Source organism: Rhincodon typus, chromosome 18, assembly GCF_021869965.1.
Source record: "Rhincodon typus isolate 14 chromosome 18, sRhiTyp1.1, whole genome shotgun sequence".
Lineage (NCBI taxonomy): Eukaryota > Metazoa > Chordata > Chondrichthyes > Orectolobiformes > Rhincodontidae > Rhincodon > Rhincodon typus.
In genome coordinates, this window is record NC_063349.1 from 1,576,025 (window position 1) to 1,601,663 (window position 25,639).

Genomic DNA, 25,639 nt, shown 5'->3' on the forward strand with positions numbered 1-25,639 from the left:
TATAACCAATAACCAATTTTTAAACTAATTATTCTGTCCATTAAGGTGCAATATAAAGTTGGTTTCTGTCTGACATAATGACAAATATCTGCTCAATGTAATGCTACCTTGGGGCCAATAATAAAAGTTTATTTGAATCTTTGTCCTTTGTTTATCACTTATAAGCCCAGTAATAAATATAAAAAAAAACAAAAAGATTGTTGCGCTTCAAATTAGAAAAAAAGTTCAATGTTCCAAGCTGATGTCACCAGTAGGAACTTCACCTTCCAACCATGTTTATCAGGAAATTGTGGGCAATTTTACTACAATTCCCAGATTTGCAGAGCAATACAATGAGGTACCCAAGCAGAACTGCAAAATTACTCTCAAATGTTTATTTGCATTACGGACATAATAAGAACAAGTAGCTTCCAAAATATATCACAGTGCAGTTACAGAGGTGGAACATTTCTCTTGTTCATCATAGATGTAAATCATGCTAGTATATTATTTTAAAAAAGTAGAGGATTTCAGATCCCTTAGAAGCATTAAAATTAATTCTGCTGTTTAAGTGTACAAACAAGAGAAGCCACAAATTTTCAAACACGTGACCAGGACATCCCAATTGAAGTACAGGTTTAAAGTTTATTTGAACGGGTAGTCCTTGTGCTTAATACACCTAAAATATAAAGAGAATAAAGTTAGAGATTTTCCAGTACTTCAAGGGAGGAATCTTAATTCTACCTTTTTAATTTTACTTGTAGTGAATGAACGTTACATTTGAACGTCGTCCCAAAACTTTTGATGGATACAGAATCAGTAGGCTTAAATGATATATGAGACAGATTGAATCTAGAAGGCTGTTTGGGTGACTGGAGCCTGGTGTGCAGTGGCATACCATAGGGATGTGCTGTCTCTTTGTTTGTGATGTGCTTAAAGTAGATGAGAATGTGGGGGTGGGGGAGGAAGGTGGAGTAGGGGGAAGAGATGATACGCAAGTTTACAGATGACACAAAGACTGGCCAGGAGGTTGCCAGTGAGGAAGGTGTTAGGTTAGCAGAAAATATAAATGGATTGGTCAGGTGGGCAGAACAGTGGCAGTTGGAATTTAACCCTGATAAATGTGAGGAGATGCAATTTGGAAAAGGGAACAAGACAAGCAAGTACTCAATGAATGGCAAGACACTAGGAAGCTCAGAGGAACAGAGGGATCAGAGTGCAAATGACATTCAGCAGGATGTTATCTGGGATTGAGCAATTCAGTTTTGAAGAGAAGGTGGCCAAACTTGGATTATTTCCTTTATAGTAGAGTACTTTGACTGGAGACCTTATACAACTAAGATTATGAGGGGCATGGAGAGGGTGAATAGAAAGCAGCTGTTCTCCTTAGTCAAAGGGTTAACAACAAGGGGCCATAATTTTAAAGTGAACAGCAGGAGGTTTAGACAGGATTGGAGGAAAAATGTTTTCATCCAGAGGGTGGTGGGGGGCCTGGAACACAATGCCTGAGGGTAGTTGGGATGGGAAATCTCAACTTTAGGGTGGCACGGTGACTCAGTGGTTAGCACTGCAGCCTCACAGTGCCAGGGACCCGGGTTCGATTCCAGCCTCGGGCGACTGTCTGTGTGGAGTTTGCACATTCTCCCTGTGTCTGCGTGGGTTTCCTCCGGGTGCTCCGGTTTCCTCCCACAGTCCAAAGATGTGCAGGCTAGGTGGATTGGCCATGCTAAATTGCCCATAGTGTTCAGGGATGGGATGCTGCAAGGGTCGGTGTGGACTTGTTGGGCCGAAGGGCCTGTTTCCACACTGTAGGGATTCGATTCTATTCTAAAAAGTACTTGGATGAACATCTGAAGTGTCATAACATTCAAAGCTATGGGCTTAGTGCGGGAAATGCAACTAGTGTAGGTAGAAGTATATTTTGGCAGGACAGTCTGAAGGGTCTCTTCTGTACTGTATGATTCTCCTGTCTGCGAAACCATCCAAAGAGTACGGCATGTCCACAGCAATCAACTGTGTCCTCATGCAATCACAATGAAGTTTTTTCAAGGGCCAGCACTGAACCAGGAGGTGGCAGTTAGAATAGTGACAATGACAAATCAGCTACAGCAAGTGAAATAAAGATAAACAGAACAGCCAGAAAGAAAAATGGAAAATCATGCAATTCTTTCAGACTTCAATAGTTAACAGTTTGAGGGGACAAGACTCTCTATACATGTTAAATTTTTAGTCCTAAAGAAATTGCTTGACAATAACTAAGATTTATCACACAACAGTACTTACACCAAATAGACACGTTTAATGATTTCAGGTAAAATTAGTGCATATATACAAGGGCAGCAACTTCAGTGTCTTTGAACAATCAACTTTCCTGGCAAGAATCTGTAACAAAGTTCCTAGAGTAGCCAGACATTTCAGTAACATCCCTATTGCTCCATTTAACTATGCATATATGTGGTTCAGATATTTTTTGTTGACTTTTACCATTTCTACTGTAAAATCCAGCCCATTGTTAGAATAATAGCTCCAACTTTCCTTTTTTAAATTGACAGATACATTTACACCTCCTCTCCATCACGCAAGTGTTGCCTGAACCATGCACACTATGGTCATCCCTGACTATCTTAGTTTACTGACTTCAATTGCAGCAGCAAGTCATTAGAAATCTATTAGAAAACCAGAGCCAATTCAGAAAGTGGGGAAGGAAGATCATTCTGTTCTGCCATGAAATCACATCATGGTTAATTAATATGTAAGGGCTTAGAGCTATAGGTACTAGATCATAGTTAGAAGACTGTTTAACACAGGAAGAGTAGAGATAAATGGGGCATTTTTAAGTTGGCCAGATGTCACTAGTAGACTGCTGCAACAATCAGTTCTGAGGGTCACTTGACCTGAATTGTTAACTCGGATTTCTGTCCACAGATGCTGCTGATCTTTTCCAGCAATTTCGGTTTTTGTTTTTGATCAGTTTTGGGCGTCAGCTATGAACAATTCTTGCTCCATGGAACGTATGCATTACTGGCAAGGACCATTTACTTTGAGTAGGTGGTGGAAAGCCACCTTATTGAAGCAAAAAGATCCATTTGTAATTGCTTGCTCAATTCTGGCACAGGTGTAAAGATGGCTCTGCTAGTACCTTTCCTGTGCCACTGTGGTAGGGTAAATCACTGGGGTCAGCTGCCAGTCAACTCCCAGGTGCTAAAGCTGGCTGGTGGAAAGAACAGAGATAGTAGGAACTGCAGATGCTGAAGAATCTGAGATAACAAGGTGTAGAGCTGGATGAACACAGCAGGCCAAGCAGCATCAGAGGAGCAGGAAGGCTGACGTTTCGGGCCTAGACTCTTCTTCAGAAATTGGCCTGCTGTGTTCATCCGGCTCTACACCTGGTTATCTCTGGTGGAAAGAACAGCTGGGGACCGAGATTACCAAAGAGCATATCATGGTATTTCCATGAGAATTTGGCACACACTTGAATGATCCTTTGACGGTGGTCACATACTAAAGGCATGAAATCATTTATGCTAGTCTTACTGGAAGCCTGACATTTCAAGTGCTTTTTGGTTTCAAAAGTACTAAGTTGCAACATCTACACAAATTCATCAAATTTGGGCTGAAGGAAATCGCCTTCTCAGTACAAGTCTTTCCAAGTGGCTGAGGTCCGGTTTGCCAGTTTCACCTTTTATTTTGTATCCATCAGGTCAGTTTCAGTCTTTGACTTCTCAATGAATATTCACCTTCTTCAACCTGCCAGTATTACAGATAAGAGCATGCAACTCTATGCATGGATTTTCCCCAAAGCTTACAACTCACTCACCAGTTGCCTTGTGCAAGATCTATGGAGATTCCCTATTGTATTTGCAATCTGCCTTGAGAAGCTCAGAAGTGGGCAAGATCACATTAGATGAGGTGCAATAGGGGCAAAAGTCAGGCATGATGAGGTAAACTTCTGTTCCTCAAATATATTCCTTAGCTTCTCCAGGTCAGCCAAGGATGGGTCTTTCTCACTGAATTTTGTTATTGAACAACTCATCAGCAGCTTAAATTTTGTGCGGCAGACACATCTGTCTGTTCATGAATCATGTCAAATCTAAAATATCTCTAACTCAAATTTGCACTCAGTGAACACTGCTGTTCAAATGCTATAGGTAGCTTTAAGTTAAATTTGAAAATGTTTCATTATGTTAATTTCAGCATTAATGCCAAATCAATTTCTAAAGCTTGTGGGTGGCACCGTGGTTAGCACTGCTGTGTCTCAGCGCCAGGGACCTGGGTTTGATTCCAGCCTCGGGCGACTGTCTGTGTGGAGTTTGCACGTTCTCCGTGTCTGCGTGGATTTCCTCCGGGTGCTCCGGTTTCCTCCCACAGTCCAAAGATGTGCAGGTTAGGTGGATTGGCCATGCTAAAAACTGCCCGTGATGTTCAGTGAGGTGTAGATTAGGTGGGTTTTAGGGGATGGGTCTGGGTGGGATGCTCCGAGGTTCGATGTGGACTTGTTGGGCCAAAGGGCCTGTTCCCACACTGTAGGGATTCTATGATTGTTTTCACATTTTAAGCAGCTTGACAAAACTGAGTGCAAGGTCTACACATACCAATAACTAACAACTGCAATATATTTACCCAATTGAAAATTTTGAACTGCATATCAATTACTATGCATTTAAGCATCTTTCACACTTGGTGTGGATGAAGCCTGACTGGATTGGTTGTGAACAAATTAAATACCAAGCATATAAAAATGTAACAACATTGCAGGCAAGAGGTTTACTCATGTTTTGCATGAAGTCCAGGTCAGTGATATGGTGCCAGTTTGTGCTCCTAGTAAATGTTTATATTCACTAATCCCCCTAATGCATCCAAACTCCCTGATGTTGATGACATTAATCTGCCACGAGGCTGTTGGAAAGTATAAATACATCCCCCTAAAGGCTGATGTTATTCTTTCTTTCTTCTGATGTCCTAGAAAATTTGAATTTGCTTGAATATCACTATTCAATTCTTGCTTAGTGTTCCCAAATCAACTTTCTTCCCACTCTCAATGCTGAGACCTTGCCAATCTCAATGTTCAATATCCAATGTGACTACAGTTGTGATTTGCATCCCTCCTCTTCACCTTTGACTTCACTTCATTCAGGTACTCCATCCCCTGATCGCCCTTCACAGTTACGGTGCTGTTGTCTTATGGCTTCACTGTTATTGCCATTATAATTTACCGGCAAGGTAATGTCAGTGTGGCACAAGTAGTTCTCCTACAACGCGACAGTTTCATTCTTGTGACCCTGCGCTATAGAAAATCGCGTTATAGGGAAATAGCTGTGGAAAAAATCACTATACCTGTATAGCGGAAAGTTCACATTATCCAAACAGCGTCCACTATTCAACAATCGCTATAGCCAATTCGCATTAACAAAACACAAGTTATAACAGAACTACCTGTAATGCGACTGGAGTAGTCCACTGACCAAGCCAATGTGCTAGAGGCATAGATTTAAATCCCAAAGAAACAGACAGTGAAATTTGAAATCCATTAATAAATCTGGAATTAAAAGCCAGACTTACAGCAACCATGTTATTTGTCATAAAACCCATCTGGTTCACTAATGCCCTTTTTAGGGAAAGAAAAGTCTGCCATCAGTGGCACGGTGGCTCAGTGGTTAGCACTGCTGCCTCAGTGCCGGGGACCTGGGTTGGATTCCACCTTCGGGTGACTGTGTGTGGAGATTTTCCTCTGGGTGCTCCGGTTTCCTCCCACAGTTCAAAGATTTGCAGGCTAGGTGGATTGGCCATGCTAAATTGCCTGTAGAGTTCAGGAATGTGTAGATTAGGTGGGTTATAGGGGGATGGGTCTGGTAGGTCGGTGTGGACTTGTTGGGCCAAAGGGCCTGTTTCCACACTGTAGGGATTCTATGATCTCTGATCTTGAAGCATTTCTTTCAAGGCTTCCTACTGTTTAGTATTTACCCTATCATGGAGTCAGAGAGCTGTACAGCATAGAAACAGACCCTTCTGTCCAACTCATCCACGCTGACCAGATATCCTCCATTAATCTAGTCCCATTTGCCAGCATTTGGCCCATTTCCCTCTAAACCCTTCCTACTCATATACCCATCCAGATGCCTTTAAACATAATTGTACCAGCCTCCACTACTTCCTCTGGCAGCTCAGTTCATACACACCACCACCCTAAGTTGCCCCTTAGGTCCCTTTTAAATCTTTCTCCTCTCACCTTAGACCTGTCCTGTCCTGCCGTCCAGTTTTGGACTCCGCTACCTTGGGGAAAATACCTTTGCTGTTCACCCTAAGTATGCCCCTCATGATTTTATAAACTTCTAGAAGGTCACCCCTCAGTCTCCGACACTCCAGAGACAATAGCCCCAGTCAAATTCAAGCTCTCCCTATAGCTCAAACCCTCTGGCCCTGGCAACATCCTTGAAAATCTTGTCTGAACCCTTTCAAATTTTACAACATCGTTCCCATAGCAGAGAGACCGGAACTAAGTGCTTTTTCTAAAAGTGGCCTAACCAAAGTCCTGTACAGCCACAACTGGACCTCCCAACTCCTATACTCAATGCACTGACCTAAAGAGGCAAGCATACCAAACACCATCTTCACTATCCTGTCTACATGCAACTCTATTTTCAAGGTACTATGAACTTGCACTCCAAGGTCACTTTGTTCAGCAGAACTCCCCAGGAACTTACCATTAAGTGCACAAGTCCTGCCCTGATTTGACTTTCCAAAATGCAACATCTCACATTTGTCTAAATTATACTCCATCTAACACTCCTCAGCCCACCGGCCCATCTGATCTCAGTTCTGTTGTATTGAGGCAACCTTCTTTGCTGTCCGCTACACCGCCAATTTTGGTGCCATCTGCAAACTTACTAATCATTACCTCCTATGTTCACATACAAATCAAGTATATAAACGCCAAAAAGCAGAGAACCCAGCACCAATCCTTATGGCATACCATTGGACGCAGGCCTCCAGTCTGAAAAGCAACCCTCCAATACCTCCCTCCATCTCCTACCTTCAAGTTCTGTATCCAAATGGCTAGTTCTCCCTATATTCCACATGATCTAATCTTGCTAACCAGTCTACCATGCAGAACTTTGCTGAACACCTCAAGTCCATATAGATCACGACCACTACTCTACCTTCATCAATCCTCTTTGTTGCATCTTCAAAAATACTCAAGCTAGTGAAACATGCACAAAGCCATGTTGACTATCCCTAAATCAGTTTTTGCCTTTCCAACTACGTGTAAATCATATCCCTCAGGTTCCCCTCAGACAACTTGCGTACCACTGATGTCAGGCTCACCAGTCTATAGTTCCGACTTTTCCTTACCACCTTTCTTAAATAGTGGCACATCAGCCAACCTCCAGTCTTCCAGCACCTCACCTGAGGTTCACCTATCAACTATGCAAATATCTCAACAAGGGACCCAGCAATCACTTCCCTAGCTTCCCACAAAGTTCTCAGGTACACCTGATCAGGTCCTGGAGATTTAAGAATCATAGAGTCCTACAGCACGGAGACAGGCCCTTTGGCCCAAACTGGTCCGTGCTGACCAAAATGTGCATCTACGCTAAGCCCATATCCATCTAAACTTTATCTATCCGTGTATTTGTCCAAATGCCTTTTAAATGTTGTTAACGTTCCCACCTCAACCACTTCTGCTGGTATTCTTTCCCCTCTTACCTTAAACTGATGCCCTCTAGTCCTCAATTCCCCAACGCTGGGAAAAAGACTGAATGCATTCACCCTATCCATGCTTCTCATGATCTTCTATAAGATCCCCCCTCAGTCTCCTATGCTCTAAAGAAAAGAAGTCCTAGGTTGTCCAACCTCTCCCTATAACTCAGTCCCTCGAGTCCTGGCAACATCCTTGTAAATTTCATCTGCACTCTTTCCAGTTTAATAACATCCTTCCTATAGCAAGATGACCAAAACTTAACACAATTCTCCAAGTGCGGCCTCACCAACATTATATACAAGTGCATCATAACTTCCCAACTTCTATACTCAATACCCTGACTGATTAAGGCCAGTGCACCAAAAGTATTCTTCACTGTCTTGTCTACCTGTGACTCCATTTTCAGAGAACCACGCACCTGCACTCCAAAGTCCCTCTCTTCCACTACACTCCTCAAGGCCCTACCATTCACCACGAAACTCCTACTTGGATTTAACTTTCCAAAATGCAACACCTCAAGCTTATCGACATTAAATTCCATTTGCCATTTCTCAGACCACTTCCCCAGCTGATCAAGATCCTGCTGCAATTTCTGATAACCTTCCTCACTGTCCACAATACTGTCGACTTGAGTGTCATCTGCAAACTTACTAATAGTGTCTTGTACATTCTCATCCAAATCATCGCTATAGATAGGGGGAGGCAATGTTATTCCAGAGATCCAGACAATGTTCCAGGTACCCGGGTTCGAATCCCACCAGGGCAGATGGTGGAATTTGAATTCAGTAAAATATCTGGAATTAAGGATCTATCGGTGACCATGAATCTATTGTCAATTGTCGAAAAACCCATCTGGTTCACGAAGGTCCTTTAGGGAAGGAAACCACCATCCTTATCTGCTCTTTCTTACATGTGACTCCAGACCCACAGCAATGTGGTTGACTCTGAACTGCCCTCTGGGCAATTAGGGATGGCAATAAATGCTGCCGAGCCAGCGACGTCCTCATCCCATTAATGAATAAAAACAAACAGCAATGGGCCCAGCACCAACGCCCGAGGCATACCACACAGGCCTCCAGTCAGACAAGCATCCTTCCAGTATTACCTTCTGCTTCCTACCATCAAGCCAATTGTGTATCCAATTTGCCAGCTCTCCCTGGATTCCATGCGATCTAACCTTCCAGCGCAGCCATGCGGAACCTTATCAAAGGCCTTACTGAAATCCATATCGACTATGTTTACTGCCCGCTCTACCCTCAACCACCTTCCTGGTCACTTCATTAAAGGACTCTAACAAATTTGAGAGGCATGATCTCCCACGCACAAAGCCATGCTGACTACTCCTAATCAAACCCTGTCTTTCCAAATGCATATATATTTTATCCCTCAATCTTCTCAAGTAACTTACTTACCACAGATGTTAAGCTTACTGGTCTATAATTCCCAGGCTTTTCATCATAGCCCTTCTTGAACAAGGGCACAACATTTGCTACCCCCCAGTCTTCCGGGACTTCACCCGTGGCCAACAAATATATAAGATATACCAGCCAGGGACCCTGCAATTTCATCCCTAGCCTCTTGCAGGGTTCTTGGATATATCTGTCAGGACCGAGAGATTTATCTGCCTTCGTACATTCTAATACTTCCAACACCTCATGTACTGTGGTATGGACTATCCCAAAGATATCACCACTAACTTCTCCTAGTCTTCATATCTTTCTCCACAGTAAACAGAGGAATTGTATTCATTGAGGACCTCGCCCATCTTATGCAGCTCCTCACATAACATGCCCACTTTGGTCCTTGAGGAGTCCTATTCTTTCTCTAGTTATTCTTTCCTTTAACATACTTAAAAGAATCTCTTTGGATTCACCCTAATCTTCTCAGCCAAAGCTATCTCATGCCTTTTTTTGCCTTCCTGATTTCCTTCTTCAGTAAACTCCTGTATCCCCCATATACTCCAGGGATTCCCGTGATCCCAGCTGCCTGCTCCTGAGCTATGCCTCCTTCTATTTTCTGGTCAAAAAATTTATCCTCCGTTATGCGTTTTAAGATGTCCAGAACCATCTCCTCCGTAATATGGACATTTTTCAAGCTGTCACTATTTATTATCCTAAATTTTCTAGCTTCCAAATCCTTTTCCACAGTACACACTGATGCAAAATATTCATTTAGTATCTCCCCCATCTCCTGTGGTTCCACACAGTCAGCTTTGCTGGATCTTTAAATGGACCCTGTTCTCTAAGTTACTCTTTTGACCTTAATGCTTTTGTAGAATCCCTTTGGATTCTCCTTAACCGTATTTGCCAAAGCATCTCATGTTCCCTTTTCACCCTCCCGAGTTCCCTCTTAAGTATACTCCTACTGTCTTTATTCTCTTCCAGGTATTTACTCGAGACCTGACATATGCTTCTTTTTCTTGACCAAAATCTCAATCTCTCTAGTCATCCAGCATTCCCTACACCTACATGCCTTGCCCTTCACCCTAACAGGAACAGAAAGTCTCTGGACTCTTGTTATCTCATTATTGAAGACTTCCCATTTCCCAACCATCCTAGTTGTAGGCAGCTTTTTCCTCATTCTGTGCAATTGTTACTGTTTGCATTTAAGATTCTTTTCAACTTAGTTTCAAGCTCAAGATCACATTTAACTAAATCATGGTCACTGTCTTAATTAATTAAATATGCCTCATTACACAATGCAAGGTCTAAAATCCTCTCTAGACGGTTCCACAGTTGATTGTTCCTGGATCTATCTTGAAAGTATTCTAAATCATTAGATTACCTTTCATGAACCTTTAATCAATCAGCCTACATGAAGATTCAAATACCTTATAACAATTAAATTTAGTCACTTGGTAGTGAAGAACTTGCCTACTGATGAGAAATGAAAAAAAGACATTCCACCAACACTTTTCATCTCCCATTCATCTGAACTTCGTTTCTTGCATCTGTCCTCAGGTAACAAAGACAATTTATATGGCATGAGTACAGCCGTACTGTTTGGGGTTGGCAAATGGATTCCGATTAATACAGCCAGTGCCATGTAGAATGGACTATGGGACATTGCTTTTATTTGAATTCATACCAGGTAAGTTGACTCTGGTCAGGGCCAGAGCAAATGCACCAGAGGATGCCTGTCCCCAAGCTGAAACAGGCACAATGCATTGACAGTAATAACACAAGTACTAACAGAATGCTGCAATCAATCCAAAAGTGAGGTTCTGTGTATCACACAGATAAGTAATAGTTTATAAATTGTGATGCCAGGTGCATAAGATCTAAATTCCAACAACTTGCAGATTGTATCAAAGGATATATTACTCTCTGTATACGCAACAGACAGAGCGCTGAGATAACCAGGTGTAGAGCTGGATGAACACAGCAGGCCAAGCAGCAGAGGAGCAGGAAGGCTGACGTTTCGGGCTGACGTTTCGGGCCTAGCTGGCCTGCTGTGTTCATCCAGCTCTACACCTGGTTATCTCAGATTCTCCAGCATCTGCAGTTCCTACTATCTCTGAGACAGTGCTGATGTACTCAACCAGACCCTGTTTACAAAAAACTTAGAACAAGTTACCAATTGTAAAATCATATCTATTGTTGGACACATTTGCAAAATGATCTCAAGTGCGCTAAGGACTACAACAACTAATTTAAGATCATCAATCGGAGTTGCAGTGTGGCTCTGTCATGTGGCCTAGAAGTCATGTACATTCAAAAGCAGAGCCCTGTGCTTTGCAAACAGAAATAACATATCATGCATTTGAGTTTGAGTTTCTAGAACAGGCATTCTCTGTACATTCTCCAAGGTAATGCCTCTACCAAAGTCAACTTGCCAATTAATCAGCACACCCTTTCTCATGCAAATATTATTTGTTGTTCTACGTGGAGGGGCATGACTCTTTTTTCAGCAATACTCAGTAACAAAGGCATTGTGATAATTTGAAAGTTAAAAAGAAAGCAATGCTTCCTTCCCCTCAACATCAATCCTCTGCCTTCACTCTTATTTACAAAGCAGTCACATCCTGATCTGTGTTGCACACACAGCTATTCAAAGATTTGCATCAAAAATTAAGTGAGAATAGTCAATTTGTTAACAACAGCTCACCAATGCATTGGGCAGCATCTCCAGTTCCTGTTGAAGGAAAGGATAGTCTTCATTTCCTCATCACTCAACTTAAAATCAAGAACCTGCATAAAAGCACAAATCTTCATAAATTTTTATCTTTATAATGGACACAAGGCCTACAGAAACATGGTTAAGCACCACACCACCACTAAGAGCAAGCAAATAATATTTTAATTGATAGCCCATTTTTAAAAAAATTCAGGTATACCAGCAAAGTTACCGAGTAATCATGGCACTTCAGTCTTCAAAACAGGGATCCCAAAGTGGTCGGTTTTCTAAGTTCTTTTAAATCCCAACTTTCTCTCATCTAATTCAATTTAATAACTTTGGTACAGAATAAAGAAATGCCAAAGTGGGTGCTTTTCAAACACATTTCAGTTTTCTACATCCACTATACCTTAGAATTTAGGATTCCCCGTCACCAAGACACCCATACCTTAAAGTTTTCCCGAATACGTTCTTTGGTAACGGACTTTGGAATTGTAACCAGACCTCTCTGAATCTGGAAACGGATCAAGACCTGAAAGAAAAATCCCACACAATTAGATCAAGTACATTTTAAACTACAAAGTGTGAAGGATAACTACATTGTTGCCAGGAAGCATCTTGACTGGTATGAAACATCTGCCTAACTGGAGGAAGTGATGATTTGCAGTAGCAAGTTTTTTTTTTTAAAAAAACCTTTATTCATTCACGGGATCAGGACATTGCTGGCTAGGCAGCATTTATTGCCCATCCCCAATTGCCCAGAGGCAGTTAAGAGTCAACCAAATTGCTGTGGGTATGGATTCACATGTAGGCCAGACAAGGTAAGGGCAGCAGTTTCCTTCCCCAAAAGGGGATTAGTGAACCAGATGGATTTTTCCAACAATTGGCAACAGATTCAATCATTAGTTTCTTTTTTTTGATTTCAATTTCCTACATCTGATGTCCATCTCTACCTCTAAAGGTTTCTTCAACACTAGACAAAAGGGAGGAGAATGCATGGGTTCTGACAGCCTTCTCTGCCATTGTGGGGGCGGGCATGTTTTGCTACTGTCCCATTTGCGAGTTTGCAGCTTTCATGTGGTCCACCTGCTTGTTCAGGACCACTTCATCTACCCGAACTTTGTACATCACAGAACTACATCTCACATCAATCATGCCTCTTAATTGTGCAGGGCTATTTCAATGGTTGCAACACCAAACTTCATCCCTGAAGTAAATTGTCTCTCTCATTTACAGGAATCTTGTGTCCAGCATTCCTGATGCCGGATATCCTCCCTCCCCCAAAGTCCAGGAAGATCAGATTTAATCTGGTGTAGAGCCTTCTCCCCATTAGCAAGTCTGCTGGAGCTGTCCCTGTAGTTGCATGAGTGGTGGCCCGACAATCAAACAGGAACTGGGATAGTTTGGTATCAGGTGAAGCTGTAGGCGGTTTCTCTAAACATGCCTTCAACATTTGGACTGCTCTTTCCCCAGCCCATTGAACAATGGATGGTATGGAACCACCCATACATGCCAAATGTCATTTGACTTTAGAAAATATTTAAAATTTCTTGCTGGGAAATGACAGCCCGTTGTCTGTAACCAATACTTCCTGGAGTCTATGTATTCCAAAAGATGTGCGCAGTTTTTCTTTCGTCATCCCCATGTTTGGGGAATGAACTCTATGCACATCCAACCACTTTGGAGTGGGTGCCCACAATGACCAAGAACATAGAGACCATGAAAGGGTTGGCACAGTTGATGGTGTGATCAAGTCCACAGTTCACCCAGCCATTCCCACAAGTGTGGGGTAGTTGCTGGCAGTCATTTCTGTCCTTGTTGGCACTCTACCACCAAGACAACTATAGCTGCATCAATCCTGGCCACCAGACATAAACTTCTCAACATCATCTTCATTTGGACACCCCTGGATGATCCTGGTGGAGTTCAGCCAGTATCTGGTGGCAAGCTTTGTTTGGGACAATCACTCTTGCTTCCCTTAATAAAACACCATTCTCTACTGTGATCTGGTCTCAAGTGCAGAAAGGTTTCACTTCTGGTTGTGATGACCCTATCATTTCCCCCATCACGACCAGCTTTTAGCTTTGACAGGATGGGATCTGTGTGTTTACCATCTGATATTGTCAGCGGTGACCGGAAGTGCATCCAGAAGGTTTAAAAACCAGAATGGTCTCTTCCAGTGGTGGCACCACCGCTGGTGTATCTGCCAGCAGGGGTGGGGGGAGCAAGTCAAGGCATCAGCACTTGCTACTTGGCCTCCCGGATGCTGTTCCAACTTGTAATTTAGAACGAAAGCCTGCCGCTGAAGTCAACCTGAAGCTATGGTCAGCACGGCCTTGTCCGCTTTGAGTAGCCCTAAAAAGGGAGTATGGTCTGTTACTGTTACAAATTTACGTCTGTAAAAAAGGTACTGGTGGAACTTTCTCACACCAAAGATGACCGCCAAATCTTCCTTCTCTATCTGGACATATTTGCTATCTGCATCAGCCAAAGCTACTAGGTGTTCTTCTCCATTGGACCATCGGTCAGTCAACATTACCCTGATTCCTTACAGGGAGGCATCACACATCAACACCAGCTCTCACTTGAGATCACAGTGTGCCAACACCTTAGACAACAACAGCTGCCATCTTTCCTTCTCCAAAGGCTACATCTTGGTTACGAGACCCCTTCCAAGGCTGACACTTTTTCAATAGCAGATGTAAGGATGCCAGGGTGGAGGCCTGGTTACACATGAATTTTCTGTAATAATTCACCAGTCTAAAGAACGACTTAAGCTCCGATACAGACATAGGAGCCAGAGCACCTTTGATCGCCCTCACTTTTTCTTCCAACGGAGATAACCCGGACTTGTCGACTCCGTAGCCCAAGTAGGTCACCTGGGTGCCTGGAACACACGTTTTTCCCTTCTAAAAGGTGCACAGCTGTCTTAGAGAAATGTCTCAGGATTATGTCAGAATTCTAAGTGCTCTTTGTTGGTCTTCCCTGTCATTAGCAAATCATCCAGATAAATAGCGACCTGGGGTAGACCTTGTAAAATGTTCTCCATTGTCCACTGAGAAATAGCACAGCCTGACGATATCCTAAATGGCAGTTGTGTACATTGGTACAAACACATGGGTTTTAATTGTAGCATACAATCCTTATCTAATCACAATTGCAAGTATGCAAGGCTCATGACCAGCACCTCCACATCGCCAGCTTTGTATGCTAGTCCTGTATGCGAGGGATTGGGCATTTATCCAGCTGCAAGCAGCTGTCTACCGTTTGTTTAAAATCCCCACAAAGGCGAACTAACCTGTCAGGTTTCACAATCAGTATGACCAGCGCTACTCACTCCGCAAATTGCACTGGTTTGATGATTCCTTCACTTTCTAGCCTCCTTATTTCTGCCTCTACTTTTACGCACGAGGGAAATGGCACTTGCATAATTGTGGAATTGCTTCCTGGTCAACATGCAAGGCCTTGGCTACTTTGATAGTCCCTAGACTTTCCTCAAACTTCCAGGTATTTAAATTAGGCAGCCATTTTCTAATTGAAACATGTTGAGCCGATCAAGGTGAATATTTCTCAAACAATCACGCCCTATCAGACTTGGGCCCCAGCCTTTTACTACAATCAATGGTTTAAAAAAAAAAAAAACAACCAGCTGCTTCTCATACAGGAACAGAACCGAAGCTGTACCCTTAATCTGTAAAGGTTCCCTGTCTAGTCGAGGTCTTATACAAACTTAAGGTTGGAGTCCAAAATGATTTGTTAAAGACTGGTCCTGCAAACACTGATACAGTCACACTGGTATCACAACCTCCAGTAGAACCAGATGATCACCTAACCAGATAGGCATTTTGATTGGTTCTGATTTGGATGTTGCTAAGCAATTTAACAGTTCCAAGCCAGATGCAGGTGGGCTTTCCAGGGTGTGCACTCTGCTGGATACGAGTTCTCTTCCACTAGACCTGAATTGAGTGACTCTCGTTGTCTCAAGTCTGTACACCAGCAGCAAGTACAATGGTTTGTCTGTCCAGATCCTGAAGAAAACATTAACTGTTTGGCTGAGGCTTGGCTTTGTTTTGAGTTTATGCTGTGGGCTGACCTACAGTTCGTCTGTTCAGGCCATGTAATTGCCTTTACTCAAGTGGTGTCCCCAAGCTCAGTTGGCCTGGTGAGAACATCCACTTCCATTAGAATACCCTGTAACTTGTGCTGGACTTGTCACATTTTCTAATGACAAAGCCAGTTACAGTGCCTGTTTGAAGCCCAGATGGGCATAAGATAATAGGCACTTTTGCATGGTTACGTACCAAACTGTCTCAGCATCTCACTTAGGGCTAAACCAAAACTACGTACCACTGCCAGTCGTCTTAACCTTGTCAAAAGTCCCGACAAGGATTCCCGTGCTTCTCAAACAGTCGAGTAAAACCGATCACATCTCAGAATTGCAGGAGGTCTGGGGTTGTAATACTCCGTGACTGAATCCATCAACTCTTGAAAGGTTTTAGTATCAGTGCCTCAGGAAACGTTAGGCTCCTAATAAAAAAAGCTGTGGGTCCAAAGTTGTTAGGAGAATTACTCATTGCTTTTCACCTGCCCCAATGTCATTTGCCCTGAAAGAAATAAGATATTCCTTCTACACTGGGCCCAGTCTTCAATGGCAGGATCAAACAGGTCAAGCTTCCCAAATAATAACAGGATGTGAGAAATGTTTACCCCAACTCAAAGACGACTGCCGTGAACTAATTTCTTCAGAGCGTATTTTTTTTTCCTCTTGTCATCACTGAAGTAACTCCATAGAGGCTGGCATCCTGTCACTGTATATTTACACATGCATAGTACTTGACATTGGTCTGGTTTCCTCAGAGCCAGCTGAGTGAACAGAAATTCTGACACTTCTGTTTATAACAAGGTTAACAAGGAGAACTCATTCTATGAGGTCCACCCGGCTGACCTCATTACAATCACTATACTCTAGAACTCTCTTCCATTTAAATTTGAATGCTGGAACCAAACAAGAAACTAGTGGTCAAATCAGAAAAGTGGCAGGAAACAACAAGGGCAATGTTATTTCACACTCCAGCATCAGCAGTTCTTACCATCTCTCAGGGAAATGTTTCTTCCTTTATGCAAGTTACATCAATATACCCATTGGAGAGAGAACGGTTTTCAGCCAGAACTTCTCTGGAAAAAGGAGGACTTAAAATCATACTCCTGATTATAATTGTGGCTACTGGCAACCAAAGGAACAAAATCAGAGAGCCTGTCGTTTGCATGGCATTCAAGGCACACCCAAAGAAAGTGCCTGTACAGCAAGAAATCCAAAGGCTGATATATTCAGAATATGATACTCAAATGGCAAATTACGACAAAAAGATGTACAGTCCTTTTCAGAGATCAGTGTAAGAGAAGAGCCTGCTTAAGAGGTTTGGGTGCTCAAGGATAAACAGCATTCATCCATACAAACTGTCAAATCAGTAAACAAAAAGACAGCAATAAAACAGTTGTTACAAATGTCAAAACAAGCTATCTTCCAAATATGCACGCAATGAGACAGCATAGGCCATTCAGACCTTCAAGCCTGTCCTGCCATTCAGTACGATCGTAGTTGATCTGATTTTAACCTCAACTCCACATTCCTGCACATCCCCAATAATCTTTCATCCCCTTGGTAATCAACAATCCACCTACCTCTGCCTCCAGCAATCTTCCGTCAGTATGTTACCTGCTGCACCATGGGTGTTTATTGTCCACGATAATCTTTGACGGGGCATCAAATATCTTTCAAATCTCCCCCTTATTTACAACACAAATGACTTCAAGAGAACTCCAATAAATTTGTAAAATATGCTTTCCTTTTGGACTTAGAATGCAAGTGAAGTACAAAGTACCAGGATTCTATTCACTGAAATCATTCAAATAAGAGATCAGGTACACATCGACTTAGTGTTTCAATCGTCCGCTCACACTCAATCCTTCAACTCTACTCCTCTCTACAAGTCATGTTATAATTTTATGCATTAAGTGAGATGAGAAGCTTTTTTACTCAGCTGTCAGGATTTGCAATGCGCTGCGTAGGAGCAAGGTGGAGGCCGATTCCATAAAAGGTTTCAAAATAGAGCTGGATACATATTTGAAAGTGACAAATACAGAGAGTTACAGAGAAAGGGCTGAGAATGGGACTGGTCAGGTAGCTCTTTTTGGAACTGGTACAGATACAGTGGGCCGAATGCCTTCCTTCTGTACCATAGAATTCTATGATTCTAGTACATCAGAATTGACTGTTAGGTGCATCAAAAGAGCTAATTTAAACAACCGGAATTTGTAATACTGCAGAGCTACAAAACAGATTCAGATTCAATCTTTATCAACACACAACATAGAAGTTACAAATTAATTGAAGAAGTTTCTGAAAAGATGAACATCCCAAGCTGGGAGTTTATACTCATGTGATGTGAAATTGATTCTAACATTGTCCTACATGCTGGAGGATTTGAGCTTAAGTGTTCAAAATTTTAAAGTTTTATGGTAGCTAGAATCGGTGAGTGGAGGCAAATTTCATTTCAATAGAAGCACTGAAATTGGAGTTGCTGAAAATTACAATTAAGAGTAACCTAAACTCCAGTCATAACATCATAAGAATTAGAGGCAGGAACAGGCTATATATGGTCTTTCAAGCTTTCTCTGCTGTTCATTAAGATCGTAGCTAATAAGATCAGCTATATTTTCCCTTTATCCTCATATCCTTAAATTCCATTAGTATCCAGAAATCTACTGGTCTGTCTTGAAAATATTAATTAGCTGATTACCCAGAATTCCCTGGAGTAGAGAATTCCAAAGCACGGCCCTTTAAATGAAGAATGTCTCATTACAGACCTAAACAGCTAGAGTCTTATTGTAATTGAGACCCCCAATAACCTAGGCATCACTAAAGTGGGAAATATCCACCCAACATCTAGATCATGTATTTCCATTTGCATGTTTAATTCTTGTGAGCTCTATGGTTTAGGTCAGTCAATCAATCTTTACAGATCAATCCCTCATCCCAGTCCCTTTTAGGTTACTGCCATGAATTAACCCATCAAATACAAGTACTTAGAATAATGTTTTAAGAAAATTAGTTAAACAAACAGCAATTACATTTAGAATGCTAAACGTTAAAGGGTATAAACAATTATTGCTACTGCACTCAAACCAGCATCTCATTGCTGCAGATTTAACAAACGTTCACATACCTGTGCTGTTGATTTACCATGGTGACATGCTATACGCTTGAGTTTAGGATCCTGGAGAAGTGCAGGGTCATCTTTTTTTGCCCTAAGACAAAGAAAGTCATCCAGATTACTCAAATTTGCAAGTTTCCAGGAACTAAAACCTAAACAATGTGATTTGCAATTGGGAAACCATGTTAGGTAGCAGTCCCTGGCTGGCGTTGAGTAACCAGCAACTTTAACACTGTTCCAAAATTACCACCAAGAGTAATACATCTTACACCTAATAAGGAAACATCCCTTTCTGCAAAAAAGAACAACTGATTCTGGACACTAATTACATAGTTCCTTCCAGGGTATCCTATCAAAACTTGCAGGGCTCTGAAAAGAATGGGACAGTGACTTAAGGTTAATCAATCTTCCAGCAAGCTACACAGACTCAACAGGTCAAAAAGCTCCCTTCTCCACGTAACAATTCTATGATTTGCATCTATAAACAGAATGTGGTTTGCACAATGACCATGGATTAGAGAGTGCATCATGATTAGGATTCAAACATTTAGTGCTAGTGAAAATTTGCTACAGCGGATGGAGGTTTAATTTTAACCTGCAGTATGAATTGCCTCAAACTCACATGAGGCACTATAATACACGGATGCAACGTGGTCTTGTGCTCTGGGGCCTGCAAAGAGTCTGGAACTTAAGTACTTATGGTCACTTATCATTTTGGACTTCTTCACCATTTCACGCTATTCTACATTATTTTTAACTCTGTAACAACACTATCTTTTGTATTCTAAGATTAGTACCCAAGGTGGCACCATTAAATGGCGCCATTGTAAAAACTTTTCACTGTACTTCTGTACTGGAGTACATGTGACAATAAAGGATATTCTATTCTGGTCTATAATATGACCTTTGACTTCAAAGTGGTCCAGAAAAAAAATTATTGATTTTTTTTTTTTATAGAAACACTTAAGGGGAATGAGCCATTGTCCGAAACAAAAAAAGTTGTTCACCTACGATGCACTAATTATAAGAAGTCTTCAAAGAGGAAATAGTTCAGGTAGGGACTAGACAAATTCCCAGGAAACAGAAAGGAAATGGCATTCAAAGCAGAGAGAGTAGAAATAAAACTATTTTGTTTCAAAGAAAAGAGTAAGTGTCTTTGTAGTAATTTTGCTGTACTGGTAAGTATTCTGAGGAAGTGGGTTAAATCCCATCATGACAGATGATGAAATTTGAACTCAATACAAATCTTGAGTAAAATACTAGCTTAATGGTGACTGTGTAGCTATTGTTGATTGTTGTAAAATCTACCTTGTTCACTAATGTCCTTCAGCGAAATAAAAAAGTCATTTTCTTGTCTGGCTTACATGTGACTCCAACAATGCAGTTGACTCTTAACTAGCCTCTGGCAGATTGGGATTAGCAATAAATACTAGCATAGCTAGGGATGCTCACATCCCATGAGCAAGTAAACACAAATAATAAAAGGAAATTCAAGAAGGATAGGAGGGGCCAGTTTCAGGCCCAAAAAAACACTTGTATGCTTGGAGGTGGAGTTCATGATTTGTATACCAAAAGTGTACTTTTCAAACTTGGTCTCTCTTGAGGAGAGTTGCCAAATATTGTGTTTGTTCTAACAAAGCAAGATCATGTTTTAAAGGCATAGTGGGAATACACTGAGCCAAAGAATTTGGAAATGACAAATACAGCAGATCTGTTTGTCCACTCTGAAGGAAGTTATAAATATTAAGTACAACATGGGTCTGCTCTCACCAATCACGAGACCACCCTCATTGACAAAACAGAAGAACGAAATCCCAGAACCAGATGCAATAAACAACTGAAGATTTACAATCTGGAAGAGCAGCATTTCCTGAACTCGATAATATGATGATTAATGGTTTTATAGCTCAGATACCATGGTCTAGCTGGAGATCCCAGTGGGCTATAGGCAGTCACTACAATGCCGTTTGAATGGCAATAGGAGATCAGATCTTCTTGAGTCAGGTAAGGGTGGCATTCAATCTATTAAAGCAACCAGAACAAGAGAAAACTTCAGCAGGTCACTGATTAGTTTTGCAGAATGAAACACTGCAGACCAGTGAACACAATTGGAAAATGGTCATAAAAAATCTGGAATCCAATGATTTAATTTTAAAAATCTACTCATTACCTGGTTGACTGCAGGTTTGTATTTCAAACTTGGTTTCTTCAAGATCCGGTCAATCTGATCTTTGTTGAAGTTGGACACTCCTATAGCTTTAACCATTTTTTCATCAACTAAGTCTTCCATTGCCTGTGAATGAAAATTATTTTGCTCTTAATTCATACTGTAATTGAAAAAATAACAGTACCAGATTAAGACAAGAAATCTCCAGTAGTTACGCTTAGTGCAGCTAAAGTCGCTAAATCAGCCTTCCAAAAGTTGGGGTGGGGGTAGGGGTAAAGATATTTAACATTAATCATTCTTTCAGCTTAAAACGAATTTAGAAAATACGCAACTGAAACAAAGCCATATGACCAAGTCAAATACTTACCTCCCAAGTGTCAAGAAAATCAGTGTCACTTGGAATTATCAACTCATTCTCATCCAAAGGAAAATTCTCGTCACCAGCCTACAAAAAAAATTTTGAACATGACCTTTAAATATATGCTCCTGAAACCTACAAGAGAATAGAGGCTCAAAGGAGGAATAAAACTAAGCAAGATTGTTGTGAAATAATGGCAAAAGTTGATGAATGAAAGAGAAGACATGTGTAGGCAAGCTTTCGTCTGCTTTGCATATACCACAAACACCAGTCCAAATGTTTTACTTCATGCAACATGGGTCTCAGTAACTTTCGATACATTAGCACACTGTGGCTTGTTGAGGCACAGGTTTATCATGCCTCATCTGATCTTTTCCCATGGTAAAACACTGTTTTATGATACTCCACTGCTATCTATAACATCCATATACTCAGTCTTCCTCTGACTCAATCAATATCTCAACATTATCCTACTCTACATGGAGTAAAAAACATACATCACCCTCAATCTCATGCCCACCTCTCAGTGCAGCCGCATCACATTGCATCAGTATGCAAATACCAAGTGCCACCACTTGTTGAGATTCTACCTGTCTCTGGTGTTGCAAAGGATCAGTCAGGTCATGCTGCCACACTTGCAACATTTCAAGTAATTGGAGTGTGCTGGACCATCTATCCCTCGTGGAGACATTTTGCAAAAGAACACCTGTGACCATGAGTTGATCAGGCAGCGTTCAGCACATAACATCCTGAATACTTTACATGGATAAAGAAGGTAGATCCTGTTTGCTGGTTCCCTGAGTAGACCATCAGAGTCATTTTGGTAGAATTGCTCGTCACCAGAACTTACCAACTAGCAATAAAACATAGCTTGCCTGGTGATGAAAACAGCGCTTCTGGTCAAATCCTTATGACCAAGACTGTTCTACCATTCAATAAGATCATGGCTGATCCAATTATAATCTCAAGTTTGCATTCCCAACTCCCCCGATAACCTTTCATCTTCATGCTTAAGAATCAATCCAACTATGCCTTAAAATATTCAAGAACTCTGCTTCTACCACCTTTTTAGGAAAGGAGAGACCTAAAGGCTCATTATTCCCAGAAAAAAATAAATATCCTCATTTGCGTTTTAGATTGGTGATGTCCGAGTTTTAAATCATTAACCCCCAGTTGTAGATTCTCCCACAAGAGGGGACATCCTCACCATATCAGCCCTTTCAAAGATTTTTTATGGTTTAATCAAGTAGCCTCATTCTTCTAAACTCCAGTAGATACAAGTCTGGCCAACCTTTTCTCGTAAGGCAACTTCCTCATTCCAGGTGTTTGTTTGGTAAACCTTCTCTGAACTGTTCCAGCACATTTCCATCCTTCCTTAAATAAGGCGACCAATAGCATACACAGTACTCCAGATGAAGTCTCAACAGCGCCCTGTATAACTGAAGCATAACCGCCTCACTTTTGTAATCAACTCCTCACAATAAGTTATTGCATTCTGTTCGCTTTCTTAATTACTTGCTGTACCTGCATACTAACCTATTGTGATTCATGGCTTTCAGTTGTTTCAGCGGTGGGAGTCCGGGAGGAAGCACGAGGGCAGCCTGGGAAGGTAAGCTTTGCAATTATAAAAGTCTTACCTCGCGGGACTCCACTTTTGGAGTGAGTAAGTGAGGTAATATATTTGGGTGGTTGCTTTACCCGAAACACTATCTAGGTAGTGTCTCCCACCCATCCTCCTCCTCTAACCAAAAAAAGGTTCTGAGCGCTGATTTGGTAAGGCTACTTGTTTTTTTAAAAAAAAAAACACTGTCTGTTTGGGAATTCAGAACAGTGGGAATGGATGTTAGGCCAGTTGCATGCTCCTCCTGTAGAATGAGAGAGGTTAGTGTCCCCACTGACTTCATCTGCAGGAAGTGCACCCAACTCCAAGGAAACCACGTTAGGGAACTGGATGAACTTCGGATCATTCGGGAGGCTGATAGGGTAATTGAGAAGAGTTACAGGGAGGTAGTCACACCTCAGGTACAGGAAAAAAAAGTAGATGGGTTACATCTACTTTGGAAAGTTAAAGTCCCCCATAACAACTACCCTGTTATTTTCGCTTGTATCCAGAATCATCTCTGCAATTCTTTCCTCTACATCTCTGGAACTTTTTGGAGGCCTGTAGAAAACTCCCAACAGGGTGACTTCCTTTCCTGTTTCTAACCTCAGCAGACGAGTCCTCATCAAACGAGTCCTTTCTGCCAACGCAATACTGAACTTGACTAACAGAAAGGGAACAGGCAGAGTGCAGGGATCCCCTGTGGCCGTTCCCCTCAAAAACAAGTATACCGTTTTGGATACTGTTGGGGGGACAACTTACCAGGGGTAAGCCATGGGATACAGGTCTCTGGCACAGAGTCTGTCCCTGTTGCTCAGAAGGGAAGGGGGGAGAGGAGGAGAGCATTAGTCATTGGGGACTCCATAGTTAGGGGGACAGATAAGAGATTCTGTGGGAACAAGAGAGACTCGCAGTTGGTGTGTTGCCTCCCAGGTGCCAGGGTCCTTGATGGCTCCGATCGTGTTTTTGGGATCCTTAAGGGGGAGGGGGAGCAGCCCCAAGTCGTGGTCCACAAAGGCACCAATGACATAGGTAGGAAGAGGGATGGGGATGTAAGGCAGAAATTCAAGGAGCTGGGGTGGAAGCTTAGAGCTAGAACAAACAGTTGTTATCTCTGGTTTGTTACCCGTGCCACGTGCTAGCAAGGCAAGGAATAGGGAGAGAGAGCAGTTGAACATGTGGCTACAGGGATGGTGCAGGAGGGAGGGATTCAGATATCTGGATAATTGGGGCTCATTCTGGGGTAGGTGGGACCTCTACAAATGGAATGGTCTACACCTGAACCAGACAGGTACCAATATCCTGGTGGGGAGAGGGGGGGGGGGGCAGAAATTTGCTAATGCTCTTCGGGAGGGTTTAAACTAATTCACCAGGGGGATGGGAACCTGAATTGTAGCTCCAGTGTACAGGAGGTTGACAGTAGTGAGGTCATAAATAAGGTTTCAAGGTTGCAGGAGTGTACCGGCAGGCAGGAACGTGGTTTGAAGTGTGTCTACTTCAATGCCAGGAGCATCCGGAATAAGGTGGGTGAACTTGCAGCATGGGTTGGTACCTGGGACTTCAATGTTGTGGCCATTTCGGAGACATGGATAGAGCAGGGACAGGAATGGTTGTTGCAGGTTCCGGGGTTTAGATGTTTCAGTAAGATCAGGGAAGGTGGTAAAAGAGGGGGAGGTGTGGCATTGTTAGTCAAGGACAGTATTACGGTGGCAGAAAGGACGTTTGATGAGGACTCGTCTACTGAGGTAGTATGGGCTGAGGTTAGAAACAGGAAAGGAGGTCACCCTGTTGGGAGTTTTCTACAGGCCTCCAAAAAGTTCCAGAGATGTAGAGGAAAGAATTGCAAAGATGATTCTGGATACGAGCGAAAGTAACAGGGTAGTTGTTATGGGGGACTTTAACTTTCCAAATATTGACTGGAAACGCTATAGTTCAAGTACTTTTGATGGGTCAGTTTTTGTCAAATGTGAGCAGGAGGGTTTCCTGACACAGTATGTAGATAGGCCAACAAGAGGCGAGGTCACATTGGATTTGGTACTGGGTAATGAACCAGGCCAGGTGTTAGATTTGGAGGTAGGTGAGCACTTTGGTGATAGTGACCACAATTCAGTTACGTTTACTTTAATGATGGAAAGGGATAGGTATATACCGCAGGGCAAGAGTTATAGCTGGGGGAAAGGCAATTATGAGGCGATGAGGCAAGATTTAGGATGCATAGGATGGAGAAGGAAACTGCAGGGGCTGGGCACAATTGAAATGTGGAGCTTGTTCAAGGAACAGCTACTGCGTGTCCTTGAGAAGTATGTACCTGTCAGGCAGGGAGGAAGTGGTCGAGCGAGGGAACCGTGGTTTACTAAAGAAGTTGAATCTCTTGTCAAGAGGAAGGAGGAGGCTTATGTAGAGGTGAGGCGTGAAGGCTCAGTTAGGGTGCTTAAGGGTTACAAGTTAGCCAGGAAGGGCCTAAAGAGAGAGCTAAGAAGAGCCAGGAGGGGACATGAGAAGTCTT

General features: G+C 42.2%; 1 protein-coding gene across 1 annotated transcript in view; it reads right to left on the bottom strand.

Moving 5' to 3' along the window:
• Positions 1-359: 359 nt before the first annotated feature.
• LOC109937165 (aldo-keto reductase family 1 member B1) overlaps positions 360-25,639 on the bottom strand; it is a 49,813-nt gene continuing 24,533 nt past the window's right edge. Inside the window, exons 4-10 of the mRNA XM_020535767.2 lie at positions 21,543-21,620; positions 21,179-21,301; positions 20,924-21,030; positions 19,021-19,102; positions 12,243-12,326; positions 11,786-11,868; positions 360-658 (exon numbers count right to left, since the gene is read on the bottom strand). Of these exons, the coding sequence (XP_020391356.1) occupies positions 625-658; positions 11,786-11,868; positions 12,243-12,326; positions 19,021-19,102; positions 20,924-21,030; positions 21,179-21,301; positions 21,543-21,620 (591 nt within the window). The 3' untranslated portion in view covers positions 360-624. The remainder of the gene's footprint in view (positions 659-11,785; positions 11,869-12,242; positions 12,327-19,020; positions 19,103-20,923; positions 21,031-21,178; positions 21,302-21,542; positions 21,621-25,639) is intronic.